The following is a 17,212-nucleotide window of genomic DNA, read 5'->3' on the forward strand; positions in this document are numbered from 1 at the left end:
CAACCAGAATCCCAGGAGAGAGAAGCTGGGAGCAGGGGAGGGGCACATCCCAGCCCTGCCCATCCCGGGTCCCTGCTCCTGGAGTCTCGGCATCAGGAGGGCCCATTGGCGGTGTTCCGGGCCAGTCCCCCAGTGCATGCCTGCAGCAGGGGCTTCCGGCCACCACGTGCACAGCCCCAGTGACGGCAAGCCCACCTCCCAGGGCAGCTTGCTCTGTTTTCAGACACACTCGGGTATTTGGATGGGCTCTGCTCCCACGTGACCTGCCCCTCTGCTCCTGCAGTGGAACCCGAGGGCCTGGTGCAGGAAGAGCAGGCCAGCACCATCTTCCAGTCGGAGCAGGGAAAGAAGACCATCGACATCTACTGGCTATTCGACGATGGAGGTCAGCGCCCCCAGGACGCCGGATCCCCCCGAGCCGTCTCCCCTCTATAACTTACTCTCTCAGCATGCCCCTCCTGGTCACTCTCGACAAAGCTTCTGGTGGGACCTTGGAGCCCAGCAAAGGGAAATAGGGGCCCCTGGGCTCACAGGAGCCTGGCTGGGCCCCTCTCTTGGCCCCATGCTTTTCAACTTTAAAATGGGAGACTTAGGGGAGCAGCTGAGGTCAACATGAGGTGGAACCTTCAGACTGGACAGGCCCTTGGGGTCACAGGCACATGACATAAATGGGAGAGATGGCCTGGTGCACAGGAAAGCTGTAGGGATATCCTTCACTTCCCAAAGAAAAACACTCTCTCCCATTTTTCTTAAAGCATGTCATTCTCAGCTTTATTGTTCCCACCCTGATTGAGTCCTAGATACAGAGAAAATGTCTGTTCCAGTAAGATATATCCTGTTGTATATAGGATGTGATAGATAGTATTGAATGAGCACTGACTGTATGCTTGACACTAAGTGCTTGCACGGGTTAACCTAGCGCAATCCCCAGGTAGGAACGATTATTAACCCCCTTTACCAATAAGAAACTGAGGCACAGAGTAGTGAAGTCATTTGTGGATTACACAGTGATAAGTGACGGCGATCTAGATTTACGTGTGAAATATCCCAATTGTTAAATGCCAGCTCACTTGTTTAAAAGCATCGTGCAGGCCACATAAACCCCAGCCCACAGAGCCCCGCGTTTCACCCCTGGTTTAGTCTGGCACACTCATTACAGAGGTGGGTACACTGAGGTCCAGAGAGGGGAAGCGGTTTGCTAGTGGCAGAGCGGGGCGGGAACTCAGAGAGGGCTGGATCCTGAGAGCATTTTCCTCTTGACTCACGAGACCCTCCTTGCCAGGCCTCACCCTCCTCATCCCCTATCTCCTCGGCCGCAAGAAGAGATGGAATAAATGCAGGACCCGCGTGTTCGTGGGGGGCCAGATCAACAGGCTGGACCAGGAGAGAAAGGCGTAAGTGGGGGGCACTGTGTGGGTCGCGCGGGAGCGGTAGATGTCACCCCAGCACTGCCCCAGCCTGCCTCCCCCACTCCACTGCCCCTGGGGGCTTGCCCCTCTCAGGTCACAGCTGTGGTGAGGAAGCTCTGGGCAGGAGCAGGTTTCTCTCCATTTCAGAGGTGGTTTTGGTGTCCTGTCCCCCTTTAATAAGATGCACATGCCCTAGTCCCGGCCATGACAGGGAGAGCTGTTAAATTTTAAACCCACAAACCTCAAGGAGATTTGTGTGAAATGAAGGATGGAGAAGGCCCCTCCTCCTCAGAAATGAGGCGGAGCTTAGAATCTTTCAGGGCAATGTCCCCCCAAGCTTGAGTATGCTGCCCGTGGTGAGACCAGAGGTGACTTCAGTGGCCAGGATAAGGGGCAGAAAATCCTGAAGAATCTCTTGGTGAGAAGTGACTTAATTCTCCAATTCTGTGGCTGATTCTCTGTCTAAACAAGAGGAAGCAGGCCTGGCTGGAGTGCTTGGCAGGAAATGGGATCCACCAGAATTTAGTGACATTGGTTTACTGGCTTTATTGGTCATATCTTTCTGGCAAGAGATGCTGGTTTTCTGTTTAAATTGTGAGGACAATTTCCTTTCAGGATGTATCTAAGTAAGAATGTGAGTTGACTTAAGCTGAGAAGGAAGTAAATAGTAGGCAGGTACACAGGTGTGGAGGTGGCAGGAAGTGGGCAGGTGGCACATATGTGCCTAGATTTGGGCACCTGCTTCTTTAGAGCAAGGTCAAGTGAGGTCTAAGGTTGTAGGATGGAGGACTGCTGGAGGGTGCAGCCGGGCTGGGAAGGACGGGGTGGGTGGCTTGCCTCAAATCATGCAGTTAATTAACCAGAGAGAAAACCCTGTCCAGCCTTTAGTGCCCGCCATGACGCCCCAGGGTCAGGACCCCGTGGCTTGTGCCACTTTAGTCCTGTGCCAGGACCACATCCCCACCACGAATCACCCACTGCGTGAGTTAAGGGTGACCAGCAATCCCATCTCGTTGTCCTCACCCCCCACTGAGAATTTCTCTACCAGAGGGCCCTTCTCAGCAATGCAGAGGAGAGCACTGCCTGGGAGACGTAGCATCCACTTCCCTGTGCTCTCCAAAAGATAAACACACCTCGAAGGCTGCTTTGCCCTCTCGGCTTCCTGTTCCAGCTCCAACTGAAAGCTGGGTTCAGCAGGTTTAGTTTAGTTCAAGGCTGCAGCACTGTGGGGTCACAGGATGTCTTTCAAGCAAAGGGTGTGAAATCTCCTCTGCCCCCCAGCTGACTCTTGACCAGGCCACGTCCTCTGCCTTCCTCATGACTGCCTCCACCCAGGCCCTGCCCAGGCCTGCCAACCAGCACTGCACACCAAGATGTTTGCCCACAGCTCTGCGTTCCTAAGTTCACTCCCAAGTTCAGGGACCAGCAGTGGCTTCACAGCTGGGCCCCAGCCTGCTCTGTCGGGCTTATCTCCTTTTGGTCCCCTAGCGTGCTCCACACCATGCCTTGCACCCTCATGTCTTTGGTCATTTGGACTCCCCTCCTGGGGTGCTCACTCCCCACCACCTAGTCCTGGGGCATCACCAACACGTGTCCTGCCCCGGGATTCTGATGCAATGGGCGGGCTGGGGCCGAGGCACGGGTACTGTTTGGAAGGCTCCTTGGGTGATTCCAGTGCGGACACCCTCTTTGGCCTATAAGTCTTACCCACCACTCACCATCCAGCCAGATCACCAGCTCCTCTGTGAAGCCTTCCCTGACTGCCGCAAACCACAGTTGGCGTCTCCTCCCTGTGGATGCAAAGTTAGGGCCATCTGGCTTGCTGCTCCTGGTTCTGTACTCAGTTCATGTGTGTTATCTGTTTCCTCAGCCACCTGAGGAGTTTCCTGCAGTTCGCCTCCCGTCCCTTAGACCCTTCCTTCTCAAAGTGTGGCTGGTGAACCAGCAGGCCTCACATAACCTGGGAGCTGGTGAGAAATGCAGAATCTCAGGTCCCAGCCCAGACCAGCTGGGTCAGAATCTGCCCTGTAACACAATCCCCAGCAGGTGCTCAGACATTAAAATGTGAGGCGCCCTAGTCCAGAGGTGGCCACCAGATACTTAGGACAATTCCTTTCCCATGTCACTCATCATCACCTGACCTGCTTTATCAATATTTATTTATTGTCTGCCCTCCTCCCAGGTTAGAATGTAAACTCCCCGAGGGCAGGGTTTGTTTTGCTTGCTGCTATATCCTCCACAGGAGCTCAATAAAAACTCATTGAATGAATGAATACATTAAAAAAAAAAAAATCTCCATCTCCCAGGATCATTTCTCTGCTGAGCAAGTTCCGGCTAGGATTCCACGAAGTTCACATCCTTCCCGACATCAACCAGAAGCCGCAGGCTGAGCAGTGAGTTTTCTGTGCTGGGGGTTCCAGGCAGAAGGGTCAGCCCTTTCTCTCTGGTGAACCAAGGGCAAGGACATGGTCCTTCCTGCCCCCACCTAGACTGGGCTCATGGAAAGAAAGAGGAAGGGTCGAGTGTGCAGCCGTTTAATTTCTGTTTGTGTCTCTTCCCCCTGCCTGCTGGTCCTTTGCATATCAGAGCTGTGGTCTTTGCCAGAAACACACCTGGGCGGGAGGCCAAAGAATGTTCACATTTATGCTTTATCACACACCAAGTGTTTTTGAAGCTCTTACTGGTACAAATCATGGCTATCCTGCCCCTCGAGCAGAAGCCGGTGTTTCATCTGCCAGGGACCCCCCCACCTACCCCACAGACCTGGGGGCTGAGGGAGTCTCCAGCTTCACACTTCAGGAACCCAGGCTGCTTGCTATTCACAAAAGGCTGATTTTACCTACACTGGTTTTCTTCAGATTTGTGGCTTCTGCCTGCTTGTAGCTTCCGAGCTCTTTCTGCGTCTCGAACTTTCCCTGCAGTCCCAATCCGCTACAAGCTGCCTCCTTCCTTCTCTGGGTGTTGCTTAATTTAAGTGCCTAAAAAAGGGACCGTGACTGGCCCAGCTCACCCCTTCCTGCCAAGCTAAGGTAAAGGCCACTGGAAGGCCTATTTCTTGGCTACCTTTGGTCCAGTTGGCTGTGGCCAGGAATGGCAGAATCATATGCTAAAGGGTAGCTCCTTCTGCAGGGGCCATGGCAGAGGCACGTCCCCTCCACGGGGCTGAGGGATGCTGGAGCAAACAGAACGGAAGGTGCAAAGGCCCTGAGGCAGAAACATGGCGGCTGCGGCCCCTGATGTTATATTAACCCACTGGCACTTGGAGGGGGGAAGATGTTGAATGGTCTGAGGGACCACTCCCCCTGCCTGCCCATGCAATGGCAAGTGGGCGGACTTTAAGCAAACTCCTGTGTGAATTTGTATCAGGGCTCAATTGTGGGGCCAGAAGGGATGATTTACTCTCCTAATGGTTCAATTTTATATTCTTAAAAGAAGACATTTACAATAGGATTGCTTTATCTCAATCTGTCTACGTGAGGTTTTCCAGGACTCTATCTTCTCAATAAAGTAAGGTCTGTCCTGACCTCTTTAACCCTTGTTTACCTGGAGAGGGAAGGAAATCAAGAAGAGAAGAAAGGAACTATTTAATAGTGATGGATATACTGACTCTCCCATTCTCTCAGGGCTGTGCTTGAGCTGCAGGAGCAGAGATGAGGAAATTGCAGCCCTGCCCTGCAGGGTTTACCCCGGCTTAGGTGTAGGGAGGACATCAAGAGCCATCAGAATGCTGCAGACAGGGGCCAGAATGCACAGGAGGATATAGGGTCGTCTCTGCTGTGGAGGAGCAGAGCCTTGAGAAAGGCCGTGAACAGAGATGCGGGAAGACCTTCCTCAGTGGAGAGGATCGCGCAAGCCAGCGTGCAGACCGCATCCAGCACATATTATCTTTAAGCCCCCCTTTGCCCCTGCATCTGCCTCCACCTCCTGGACCATTTCTCTCCTCCCTTGCACAGCCAACCTTCTCCAAAGTGATGCTACACTCTTTGTGGCCGCTTCCTCCCCATCCCTCATTCTCCAGCTCACTCCAGTCTGGCTGCCCTCCCACTGCTCCACTGAAATCACTCTCTCTAGCCTCGGCCATGACCTCCGCACCACCAGATCCACAGAGCCCACTGCTGTCCTCATCTTTCTCTGCCTCTCAGCAGCATTTGACACAGTGATCCTTCTTGAAACAGTCTTTCTTTTGGCTTCTAAGATGGCACCCTCTCCTGGTTCCCGCCTACCTCTGTGGTCCTCCTTTCAGTACCCTTTGCTGGCTCTTTCTCCTTTACCTGACTTATACTGGTTGGCATCCCATTCTCCCCTGCACTTGCCTTGCTCTGGACTCATGGGCTCCTTCACTGCTCCTCAAACAGCCCAAGCGTGCTTCTGCCTCAGGGCCTTTGCACCTTCAGTTCTGTTTGCTCCAGCACCCCCTACCCTATGCATAGCTGGTTTCAGAAGGACAGGCATCCTTGGGTCCAGGGAGGTCTTCTTGCCCAATTAGTCCCCATCCCGGTACTCAGTTTGTGCCTTCATAATACTTCCAATCTGTATTTATTTGCTTATTTGTTGCCCAGCAGACCGTGAGCTCTGTGAGGATGGGGTATGTTGTCTGGTTTGTTCACTGTTGTGTAGCACAGAGCCTGGCACAGAATAGTGCTCAGTAAATACCTGGGGGATGGACAGGTGGATGGAAGTGGATCACAGGTTGGTCTTCGTGGACAACTTGTGGAAGTTCTGTTGAAAGTCAGACCCACCCGTCAGCGCTGAATTCAACACAGAGGCTGCTTTGATGTAAAAGGCAGCATCAGAATGGGTTTTAGCCTGAAATGTATGTCCCCGTGGCACCCACTTCCATCTCCCTCTGAGGACCTGGTTCCCCTGGAAACGGGCATCTCACCTGGTCTCACTTGCTCTCTCTGTCCCCAGCACCAAGCGGTTTGAGGACATGATTGCGCCCTTCCGCCTGAATGATGGTTTCAAAGACGAGGCCACGGTCACGGAGATGAGGCGGGACTGCCCCTGGAAGATCTCGGATGAGGAGATTAACAAGAATAGAGTCAAGGTGCAGGAGAGAGAAGGGCCTTGCTGGTGTGGGGTGGGGGTCCAGGGGCTCCCAGGGGTCAGCACCTGTGCCCCATCTGTCCTGGGCTTCCTTAACCCCCTCCCCAACCCTCGATTCTACTCTCCCTGCCCCAAGCCTCTGAGGTGTCCTCAAGCCGTACATGCTCGGGCTGACGGGTGACCCAGTGGTTGATTTCGGAGCCTCCTTGGCGTGGGAGCCTGGTCCCCCTGCCCATTTTGAGTCACCGCCCCCTGGCCGTGGCAATGGACTGCCTGGAGTCCTTCTCCCTCCCCTCCCCTGTTCCTCCATGTGTGCAGGAAGGGATGCATAAGGCAGGTGGTGAAGGTCAAGGCACAATTTGTCCTGTGGGCCAACAAAGCTGGCTGATCTTCTCCCCTTAGCTGTAGACCCCGCCCCGCTTCCCAGGCAGCATCTTCAGGACGCTGATAGGGCCTAAAGGAGAGTGGTGGATGCCAAGGCCATTTTTAGGTGGGGTGAGCAGTTGGGGGCCTGGGGACCACAGTTCTGCTTCCCGTGTGCTCTGGGTCAGTGGTTCTGAGGGGGCAGTGTGACATCTGGTGACTTCTGGAGACATTTTTGGCTGTCACCTCCGGTGGGGGGCAGACGGGATTGCTACTGTCATTTAGCGAGTAGAGGCCTGGATGCTGCTAAACATCCTCCAACCCACCGGACAGGTCCACAACGAAGAATGATTCCACCCAAAATGCCGACCTTGTGACATTTATGTGAACTGACTTCCCTTCGGTTTTCCATTCTCTCACGTGGGGTGTCCGTCCACTATGAGACCCTGAGTGTCAGTCGTTTCTGAACAATTTGGAGATAGGCCTTGGGGTGAGAGGGAGCCCCACACAACCCAGCGCCCACCCCAGCTTTGGGGAATTCCCTGACCCAGCAGCCCTGAGGCCCCTCCCACAGCTGCCCAGATCCTTGGAAAATGCTGAGTAAAGCATTGTGTCCACAGAAGGCTCTTGCCTACTCTGTTCTGGGAGAGGTAGAGCAGCTCCACCCCTGCTCCAAGTCCGCCTGATCAAGTGCTTCCCCTGGCCTGGAGCTTTTGCATAGATTATCTCCCTCAGGCCTCCCCAAATTCCCCGGGAGAGGGCACTGTTGTACCCATTGCACAGCTGTGGACAGTGACGCTCAGGGAGGTGAATTACCTGCTCAGGCTCTCTGCTAGGAACCCTCAGGGCTGAGATTTGAACCCAGCTTTCCCAGCCATGTGAGGGGTTCTTCCCTGCCATGATCCTGCTGGTCATGGTAATAAAGTCAGGAAGGAAACACCCAGGGGGCTTCTCCAGGAGGTGAGCTTGGCATTCACTTACCTTCTTGTGGGTGGGAGAGTCTATAATAATTTAGGGGCAACAATTCACACACCTGGTTTGAGATGTTCAAAGAGGCCACTGGGCTTGGCCGGGACCACTCACCAGACATGGGAAGTGACCACGTGGCTTTTCCTCGCCCAGTCCCTTCGGCAGGTGAGGCTGAACGAGATTCTGCTGGATTACTCCCAGGATGCCGCTCTGGTCATCATGTAAGTAGTGCCCTGCAGAAGGAGAAGTCTGTCACCGAGCCCAAATGTGTCAGCTCTGCAGGGGTGGCCACTGGCTGAGGACCCAAGCCTTCCCCCGTGAGGATGCAGGGCCCCAAGCTCCTTTAAACACAGCCCGGGTGGGTTCTCAGCATGTGGCCGGGCCTGCATCTGCCCCATGCCCCTCGCCTGAGCGCCAGCTGGCAGAGGTCTTGGGGCCCTAGTGTCCCGGGTCTCACCGACTCCCCTCACCACCGCTTTTCCCTTATCCACTGCTTTTTCCTGCCAAACTTGGCTTGACAAAGGGGACCCAGCTCATTCCAGAAGAAAATCGATTCCTAGTTGTTTGGGAACCACCCAGCCCTCCTTGGCCACCGGCCACCCCCAACTGATGTTGGTGCCAGGTCTAGGCAGTGGAAGCAGAGCCCGGCCCCAGCCCTGGCTGTTCCAGTCTCCGTGCCTGTCAGCTCCTTGAGCTTCCGTTGCTGCTGCTTGTGTCTGGTTAGGAGCTGCCTCGCTAGGGCAGGTATTGGCTGAGGCTGAGTGGAAGATGAGGGGAAGGTAACAGTGGCACAGGGAGTCTCAGGGTGGCAGACCATGGCTGGGAAAGGCCCAGCTCAAGAGGCAATGTGGGCATTTGCCAAGCGGAGTACCTGACATTTCCTGGGGTGAGCCACCTGCGGATTCCGGATTCCGCAGGACAGCAGGGAAGCCTGTGGAACCTGTTTGTTCGTACCCAGAAATCAAGATGGAGCACGCGATTTCTAGGGCCCCGCGTGCAATGAAAAGGTGGGGCTCCTTGTTCAAAAGTGATTAAGCATGTCAAGATAGTGATAGCAGAGCATGAAGCCCAGCCTGGGACCCTTCTCAGTGGGGGACTTTGTGAATGCACAGGTGGCTGCCCACGAAGATGGCTCTATGAAGCCATGTTTCCTGGAGCTTTTAGGAAGATCATTTTTTGTACAAAGAAAGTGCTTCGTGTTGCCTTTGATGTGGGGACTGTGGTATAAGGAAAGTGGGTTTATCTCCAAGCCTCTGGCTAACATCTTGCAGAAAATGTTTCTGGGGCCAGGTTAGCCTGGCCGTTGACTGGGTCAGATGGCAAGACGGTGGCAATGGCTTCATCCTGGGATGGCTCCCCGACTTTCCCTGGGTGTGGTACCTGTTGTGTGCCAGCCAGGGGGTGTGGGTGTGCCAAACCACCTCTTCCTGAGTGCCATCTCCAAAACAGATTTGCGTTTTGTCTCTGCCATTGGCCAGCACGCTGTGTGGCCTTGGACAGGTAACCCTCCTTCTCTGAGACTCAGTTTCCCTGATTATAGAGAAGAGTTAAACTAAATTATTTCCAAGATTCTTTTTCACGCTAACATGCTATGATTCTAAGTTTATTCGCTGCTAAAATGAGTCCATCTCTCAAGCAGTAAGATGAGGAATTTCATCCAAGGAGGTGACTACCTGCTGGCACCTCTCCCTTCCCACTCCTCCATGCCCTGGATCTCATAGGGAAAACCAATCCCCCACCCACCAGTCTTTGTGGGATTGGCTGATACAAATAATCAGGAGTCCAGTCACCTTAGAGAAGAGGCCTGCACACAGCGTCCCACCGCATGGCGCATGGCGGCAGCCGCAGCTGTTGCCCAAGGGGGCCCTGGCTGTCAAGCCAGCTCCACTGGGAGGGCACAGCAGCTGCGCTGCTCAGTCTCCAGCCCGGAGACGTGCCCGTAAAAGTTCGCTCTGAGGGTCACCTTCATCAGAACCACCGGGAGACCGTGGAAAACGGCAAATTCCTCAATTCCTTCCAGATCAGGGCCTGGGGTGGGGCCCAGGAGCCTGCATTTTGCAGAAATTCTAAGGATGAAAAAACCCTCCCAAGCCTCCATGAAATGACAAAAATCACATTTTCCAGCACGTCAGCGCACTTGGATTCTAGAGCAGCTTTGAGGCAGAACCGGCTCGATTGCCCTCTGATAATCAGCGGTTTATCTGCTTAACGCCCGCATTTGAGCTCAACCTAACCTGCGCTGCCGGTAAAGCAGCCTTGTAACCAGCCCAACAGACTTTGACCACACTGACAGCCTACTTCTGGCATAACTTTTGGGTCTAGACCCCTCTTTCTTCTATAAAGGCTCCCTCCTCAAAGCCAAACGGTAGTAGTCAAAATAATAGTAATCGACATTGCATTTTATCGGTTGAGCCTCTATGACACTCAAGGCATTGGGCCTTATTTTATTTTTTTATTTTTAAACATTTATTTTGAAGTATAGTTGATTTACGATGTTGTGTTAATTTCTGCTCTACAGCAAAGTGATTATGTTATACATATATATATATATATATACATTCTTTTTCATATTCTTTTCCATTATGGTTTATCATAGGCTATTTTTTTTAAGGTTTTTTTTTTGATGTGGACCATTTTTAAAGTCTTTATTGAATTTGTTACAGTATTGCTTCTGTTTTATGTTTTGCTTTTTGGCCACGAGACGTGTGGGATCTTAGCTCCCCAACCAGAGCTCGAACCCACACCCCCTCCACTGGAAGACGAAGCCTTAACCACTGGACCGCCAGGGAATTTCCTATCACAGGATATTGAATATAGCTCCCTGTGCTATATACAGTAGGACCTTGTTGTTTATCCATTCTACATATAATAGTTTGTATCTGCTAATCCCCAAATCCCAACCCACTGGGCCTTATTAATTTTCAAAACTCTATGAAGTGGTTCTATTTTACCCCCATCCCCTCCGCAGCGCACACACTTAGGAGATGAGGAAACTGAGTCTCAGAGAAATTCAGCACCTGCCGGGATCTCACAGCTGTCAAGTGGCAACTGGGTTTTGAAGCCTGAGATGCTGATTCTGAAGCACGGTTATATTTCCGCATCTAGGTTTGATCCAAGGCTGCCTTTCTTTGTGGCTAAGAGATGCAGTTCTAAACAAGAAGCTCCTTTGTTCTGGAGCTGCTTTATTTCTAAAGATTAGCAGCTTACAGCACACACATCCTGTGAACATAAATAGAGTGTGTCATTGGCTGACACTGGGGGAGACTGCCGAGGGAATCAGCAGCATGGACAGGTGCACAGGGTCCGCTCCGGGAGGGAAAGGCCACAGCAGGAGCTATGGGAGTCCCCTGCCCTGGATAACGCAGCCACCAGTCCCCTCGTGGTCTTTGAAGTTTTTGTATTCAGTCCCAGAAAATGATGTAGAAGTTCCGGGAGGGCATTTCCAGCCTTTAGCGTAACTGTTAAATCAGGAAAGTTTGCTTTCCATATTCCCACTTCCCTTTTCCCTGGAAAGGCACCAGACAAACATAAACACAGTCTACTAAGTAAAGTGACACTGGCTTAATGGAATGTCCTTGTTCCCACCGGGTTCCCCAATCCTGGGGACCTTGCTTTTTAAGGGAGGATAGTGTTTGTGGCAAGTGACACCTTGAGGATGGAATTTTAAATAAGGGACAGCTGTTTAGGGGCCTCAATTCACCTTCTCAGTGGAGGTGGGAGTTGCAGTGAGCAGGGGCCGCTGGGATGGAAAGATCCCAGGACCTCGGGTCAAGTCCCAGCTCTGCCACTCACTGGCTGGCCATCTCGAGCTGGTAAATAGTAATGCGTGGTGACAGCACTGCTGACACCGTGAAGCGCTTACTCTGTGCGAGCGCTGTTATGCAGCACCCTTCCTAAGTTGGGTTTTTGTTAGAGCTTACAGGCATCCATGAAGGAGGCATGTGTGTTCTCACTTCGGGGAAGAGAAAACCGAGGCTCAGGGCCAGTGAGCCATTTGTCAAAGCCACGTGGCTGAGGGAGTGGCAAAGCCACGACTCCTACAGCTTCTCTGACCCCAGAGCCAGGCTCTGAAGCCCAGTGTCGCGCAGCACCCTCCTGGCTGCCCAGTTCCCTCAGCTGTTCCCCAGGGTGGTTCTGAGGTTCAGATGAAATAGTACCTGTGGGTGTACTTTGGGAAAACAAAGTGCAGTCCCATGGAAGGTGCTGGTGCCCCAGCTTCACGTAGCGCCAGCTGGCAGCTGCGATGCTGCCACCTCCAAGAGCCAAGAGCAGGACGGCTGCAGGCATCACCATGCGCCTTTGGAATCTCAGTGTGGTAGAAAAGTCACTTGCCAACATAGCCGTGAAAATGTGGCTGAAGAGCATTCCCAGGGCATGTTGTTATTTGCGCAGCATTGCAGTTCGGACAAGGGGCCCTCCCCAGGCGACAACGGAGTCCTGCTCCCAGGGCCTTACCTACGGGGCAGGGAGCAGGACCAGGCCGCTCAGCTGAAACACGTGAACATATCACTTTGTTGTGGCCACAGGCAGGTGTGTAGCTGGAGAGGCGAGGCTGGCATGACCTGAGTGGTCGGATGAGTGGCATACAGCCTCACTGTGTCAGACTGTATTCTAGGCCCAGGCAGATAAGACAGACCCAGCCTGCTCGTGAGCGGACATACATCTAGTGGGGGGAGACAGACAACACGCAAATAAATAAAAATAGGATTTGAGAGTGTGAAGTGCTATGAAGATAATGAAACAGGGTGACATGATGAAGAGAGATGGGAAGATGTTATCGAAGAGGGTGATCAGAGGAGGAGGTGCCCTTGAGCCAAGACCTGAGGGAATCGAAGGAGCCAACCTGGTGAAGAGCTGGGGCCACTGCCTTCTGGCTGGAAAGAACATCACGTGCCAAGGCCCTGGGGCAGGAGCAAGCTTGCCATTTTTTTCAGGAGTGGAAAGGAAGCTTCTGTGACTGTAGCGGTGTGAGCGAGGTTGCGGGTGGTAGGAGGTGAGGTTGTGGAGGCTGGTGGGGACCAGATCATGGGGACCTTGCAGGCCATGGCTTTGTTTAGAAATGCGTTGTGGGAGTTCCCTGGCGGTCCAGTGGTTAGGACTCAGCGCTTTCACTGCCGGGGCTCAGGTTCGATATCTGGTCATGGAACTAAGATGCTACAAACTGTGGAGCGCGGCCAAAAAAAGAAAATAAAAGAAATGCTTTGCGGCTGAAGGTACATTTCAGGTCATGCTTTCAAGGAGAGCAGCAGGTCATTCTTAGGGTGGCTGGGAAGAAAGAGCTCTGAAGGGGCCAATAAACAGAGACGCTGTTCAGAAAGCAAACCAGGAACTGGGCCGTGTGGGGAAGGCCCCTTGGTAATTCCCCATCTGCTGCTTCTTCCTGCCCCACAGCACCTTGCCCATAGGGAGGAAGGGGAAGTGCCCGAGCTCGCTCTACATGGCCTGGCTGGAGACGCTGTCCCAGGACCTCAGACCTCCGGTCATCCTGATCCGAGGAAACCAGGAAAACGTGCTCACCTTTTACTGCCAGTAACTCTGGGCTTGGCTGCGCCTGCCCAAAGCCAGGAGGCAGGGGGCGCCCACCTGTCCACGGGGACAGGACACATGCCCCAACGCACTTTAAGTGGTAGCATCTGATGATCTCATGGAAGAAGCTGGTAGATTTCCAAATTTCAGCTGGACCTCACTCCCATCAGACAAGTCCTCTTCTGGGCTGGAGAAGTAGCAGGTGGAGCTGTCTAGAAAACTCTCTGGTGGATTCATATTCCTTTTAAGTTTTCTTTTGCTCTTGATTACAACAAATTAAGATTTCAATCTTTGATTTGTATACAAATTTTAGTCAGAGTGCTGAGTGTGAATTTTGGCCGTTTCTACAGACCTTTCCTGGGAGCACCCCCTAAACACGCCTCCCCCCTCCAATATCAGGAGAGTGGGCACCCCACCTACAGCCCTTACAGGGGGAATACAGGGGCTGGTTGAGCCTCCGTAACAATGCAAATTTATTTAACCACCTCTCACTTCCTTTGCTTTCAATAGCATGTCTTCAGTGTTTTGGTTGGTTCTTTGGTAGACCGGGACTTTCAAACATTTTCAGACTGCAACCCACAGTAAGAAATCTATTTTACATTGAGGTTTGGAACAAACACAGTGAAACTGAAGTGTCACAAAACAATCCTTATCCTTACTATGAGTGATGCACTTTGGTATTTTCTATTCTTTCTACTTCTTGTTCTCCTTTTAATGTTGGTTGCAATCCACTAAAATGAGTCTGGGATCCACTAATGGGTGCCGACGCATGGTTTGGAAAATACAGCTTAGACTTTCCCCTGTGCCCTGTGTTTTTCTATACAACAGGGAGTTCATCCAGTTGGAGAAAGGCCATGGTGGGCATCACTGCCATTTTCCCGAGCTCATCCCACAGGGAAGGAAAGGGAACCAACAAAAACACCAGGAGGAGGGGTATGGACGGTGGGTGTGTCAGGAAAGAGCTTCAAAGGAGGGGCATGGTTTAGGGAGTCTCATGCAGGAGTGTTAAATTTCAGGTTTGGTTGGGGGTGCAGGTTTGGTGGGTCAGGAATGGGGAAGCAGAGAGGTGGGTGTAAAGATGGCAACATTGGGCAAAGAATCAGAAAGGTCCAAACCCAGCCCAAGGCTGGGGGGAAGGACAGGGAGGAGGAACCACCAGTAAGAGATGGAAACAGAGTAAGTAGCAGAGGGGCTGCAGTGCGGGGAACGTAAGATGGGGCTCAGAGACGAGAGAGAACCTGGGGGAGATGAACCTTGCTCAGGTAAGTGTGTTCAGGTTACTGTGGATGGAACCCCCCCAGAGTGTTTGCACCACCACCTGGGATGCAGGAGCAGAATGTACATTAAGGTATGTCCAATGCTGGTGCGTGAGGCTCTCTGAAAGGGCATTTCAGCTCAGACGTACCCAAGCAGCATAAAGGTGAGCTGTTGGGGGATTCCACTGGCTGAGCCTTCTTCCAATTGCACTGGGGTAGCCAAGGAACCAGGCATCTTTGGGTCTGGTTGACCCCCTCCAAGTGCACTGAAGCACCCACTTAGTCATGAAGGCGAAAGTCTCTTTCTTGGGGTTGGGACTCAAAGGACTTTAGTGTTCGTCCCACTACAGAGACCAAGGCCCTGGGTTCCCAGGCTGTGATAAGCCCCACTGTCCTTTTATTACATCAGGCCTTTGCTGAGGGAGCCAGAGCGCCTGGCTGAGCTCCTGAAGGACGGAGAGGGGGCTGCCTCTGAGCCGTTTAGTGGACCTGGACCAACTCTAACTCCAGATAAGGCAAAGGCTCCATCAGGGAATGCTTGCCTTTCTAGAGCCGCATGGAAAACCATTTCCTGGCAAACAGGTGCTCCCTCTTCTGACCTCAGGGAGTCACTGATCCAAGAACAGAGAATGCTTTGCCTTTGGGAATTAAAAAACAAAAAATTCACCGTGTTGGAAACCAAATTTTGAACAATGATAATAGCTTTGTTTAAAAAAAACAAAGGCTTTGGGGACTTCCCTGGTGGTGCAGTGGTTAAGAATCCGCCTGCCCATGCAGGGGACACGGGTTCGATGCCTGATCTGGGAAGATCCCACACGCCGCGGAGCAACTAAGCTTGTGAGCTACAACTACTGAGCCTGTGTGCCACACCTACTGAAGCCCGTGCGCCTAGAGCCCGTGCTCCGCAACAAGAGAAGCCACTGCAATGAGAAATCCATGAACCACAGTGAAGAGTAGCCCCCCACTCTCCACAATTAGAGAAAAGCGCACACACAGCAACGAAGACCCAATGCAAAAATAAATAAATAAATTTTTAAAAGCCTTGGACTTCCCTGGTGGCGCAGTGGTTAAGAATCCGCCTGCCAATGCAGGGGACATGGGTTCGAGCCCTGGTCTGGGAAGATCCCACATGCCGCAGAGCAACTAAGCCCCTGTGCCACAACTACTGAGCCTGCGCTCTAGAGCCTGTGAGCCACAACTACTGAGTCCATGTGTCACAACTACTGAAGCCCGCGTGCCTAGAGCCCGTGCTCTGCAACAAAAGAAGCCACGGCAATGAGAAGCCCATGCACCACAATGAAGAGCAGCCCCCGCTTACCACAACTAGAGAAAGCCCACGCACAGCAACAAAGACCCAACGCAGCCAAAAATAAATTTAATTAATTTAAAAAAAAATTTTTAAAGCCTTGAGTTAACAGTAAGGTGAAAAACAATGAAATGAATAAAAATACATTTATTCAGTCAACAGAATTCATTTGTTTTGGAACACACTGTGTTTCAACTATGCTGAGTGTTATGAAAAAACTGTGTTGTTTTTGCAACCCTGGATTGAACTTTGTGCTGAGCTTCCACTGGTTCTACAGGTCATATTGCCAGATTTCCACATGGACATTTACAGAAGCCACTTATTTTCCCTCCGCTTCTCTTACATGTCTTTGCAGACACACAGGGAACCTGTTTTCTTCAGTCTTTTTTTTTCTTTGGTGGCCATGCCGCGCGGCATGCAAGATCTTAGTTTCCCAACCAGGGATCGAACCCATGACCGCTGCAGTGGGAGCACAGAGCCTTAATCACTGGACCACCAGGGAAGTCCCTTTAGTCTTTTAAAAAGTCTCCCAGAATTTTCAATCTTGCCTCAAACCGAGGGGCAGAGAGATTGAGTGGAAAGAGCCACAGCGTGGCCACCAAGGAACCTGGACCTGAGTTTCTGTCTCCTCCCAAAACTGGCTTGTGACCTCAGCTATGCCCCCTTAACCTCTCTGAGCTTCGGTCTGTGAAATGAGAGAATTGGACCAAAGCATGTGTCACCAGCCAGCTGGCCTGCTGCTGACTGTGGTTTGGCCCACGCGTGATTGATCAAAGTTGTGGAAGTGAGGGGAGGCATCGGGGGGAGGACACATTCTTCAGTCCCCCCACTTGGCCCACCACTTCCTGCTGCCCTACTGCATGCTCAGAGGCTCTGAAGGCCCTCCAAGTCATTGTTGGGCATATTGGGCCCTGAGAGGGTATGAGATTTTGGTCTACAGTGTGTGTGTGTCTTTCTCTGCTTTTGGACGAGTAGATACTCCGCATCAGTGAGTAGTCTACCCTTGCGCTGTGCACGGAAAGCCACAGAGAGCTGGGTCATCAGAGCTGGGACCCAGCCCCCACCAGCAACCCCAACGGCCACTGCAGAAGGGACTCCTCATTTATCTCCCCCAGGATCTACTGCTCAGATAGCTCCTGATTTTCCCCTTGGCATTTCAGCCTCCAGATTTCACATCCTCTTTCAGTTTCTGCCCAGACTTGTCATGGCTTTGACGTAAGTACAGCAGCGCCTGTTTTCCACCAGATAGGCTCTCTGAGCTCCGCCTCCCAGGTCTCATTAGAGCATGGAGAGCCCCATTTGGACTGAATTCCCTTTTACACACCTGCCTAGCCTCT

General features: G+C 52.3%; 1 protein-coding gene across 13 annotated transcripts in view; it reads left to right on the forward strand.

Annotated features, from left to right (window-relative positions):
- SLC12A3 (solute carrier family 12 member 3) overlaps nt 1-15,384 on the forward strand; it is a 37,613-nt gene extending 22,229 nt beyond the window's left edge. For 5 of the 13 annotated variants that reach the window (XM_024747420.1, XM_024747423.1, XM_024747421.1 and 2 more), the window contains 7 exons: nt 284-385; nt 1,283-1,394; nt 3,716-3,802; nt 6,321-6,456; nt 7,941-8,008; nt 14,142-14,255; nt 14,979-15,336. In XM_024747420.1, coding sequence (XP_024603188.1) covers nt 284-385; nt 1,283-1,394; nt 3,716-3,802; nt 6,321-6,456; nt 7,941-8,008; nt 14,142-14,255; nt 14,979-15,258 — 899 coding nt within the window. In that variant the 3' untranslated portion in view covers nt 15,259-15,336. The other 8 variants (XM_024747427.1, XM_024747429.1, XM_024747432.1 and 5 more) reach the window with 4 other exon arrangements.
- Nucleotides 15,385-17,212: the final 1,828 nt, after the last annotated feature.

The sequence above is a fragment of the Neophocaena asiaeorientalis genome, unplaced genomic scaffold (assembly GCF_003031525.2).
Source record: "Neophocaena asiaeorientalis asiaeorientalis breed wild unplaced genomic scaffold, Neophocaena_asiaeorientalis_V1.1 scaffold438, whole genome shotgun sequence".
In the NCBI taxonomy this organism is placed as follows: Eukaryota; Metazoa; Chordata; class Mammalia; order Artiodactyla; family Phocoenidae; genus Neophocaena; species Neophocaena asiaeorientalis.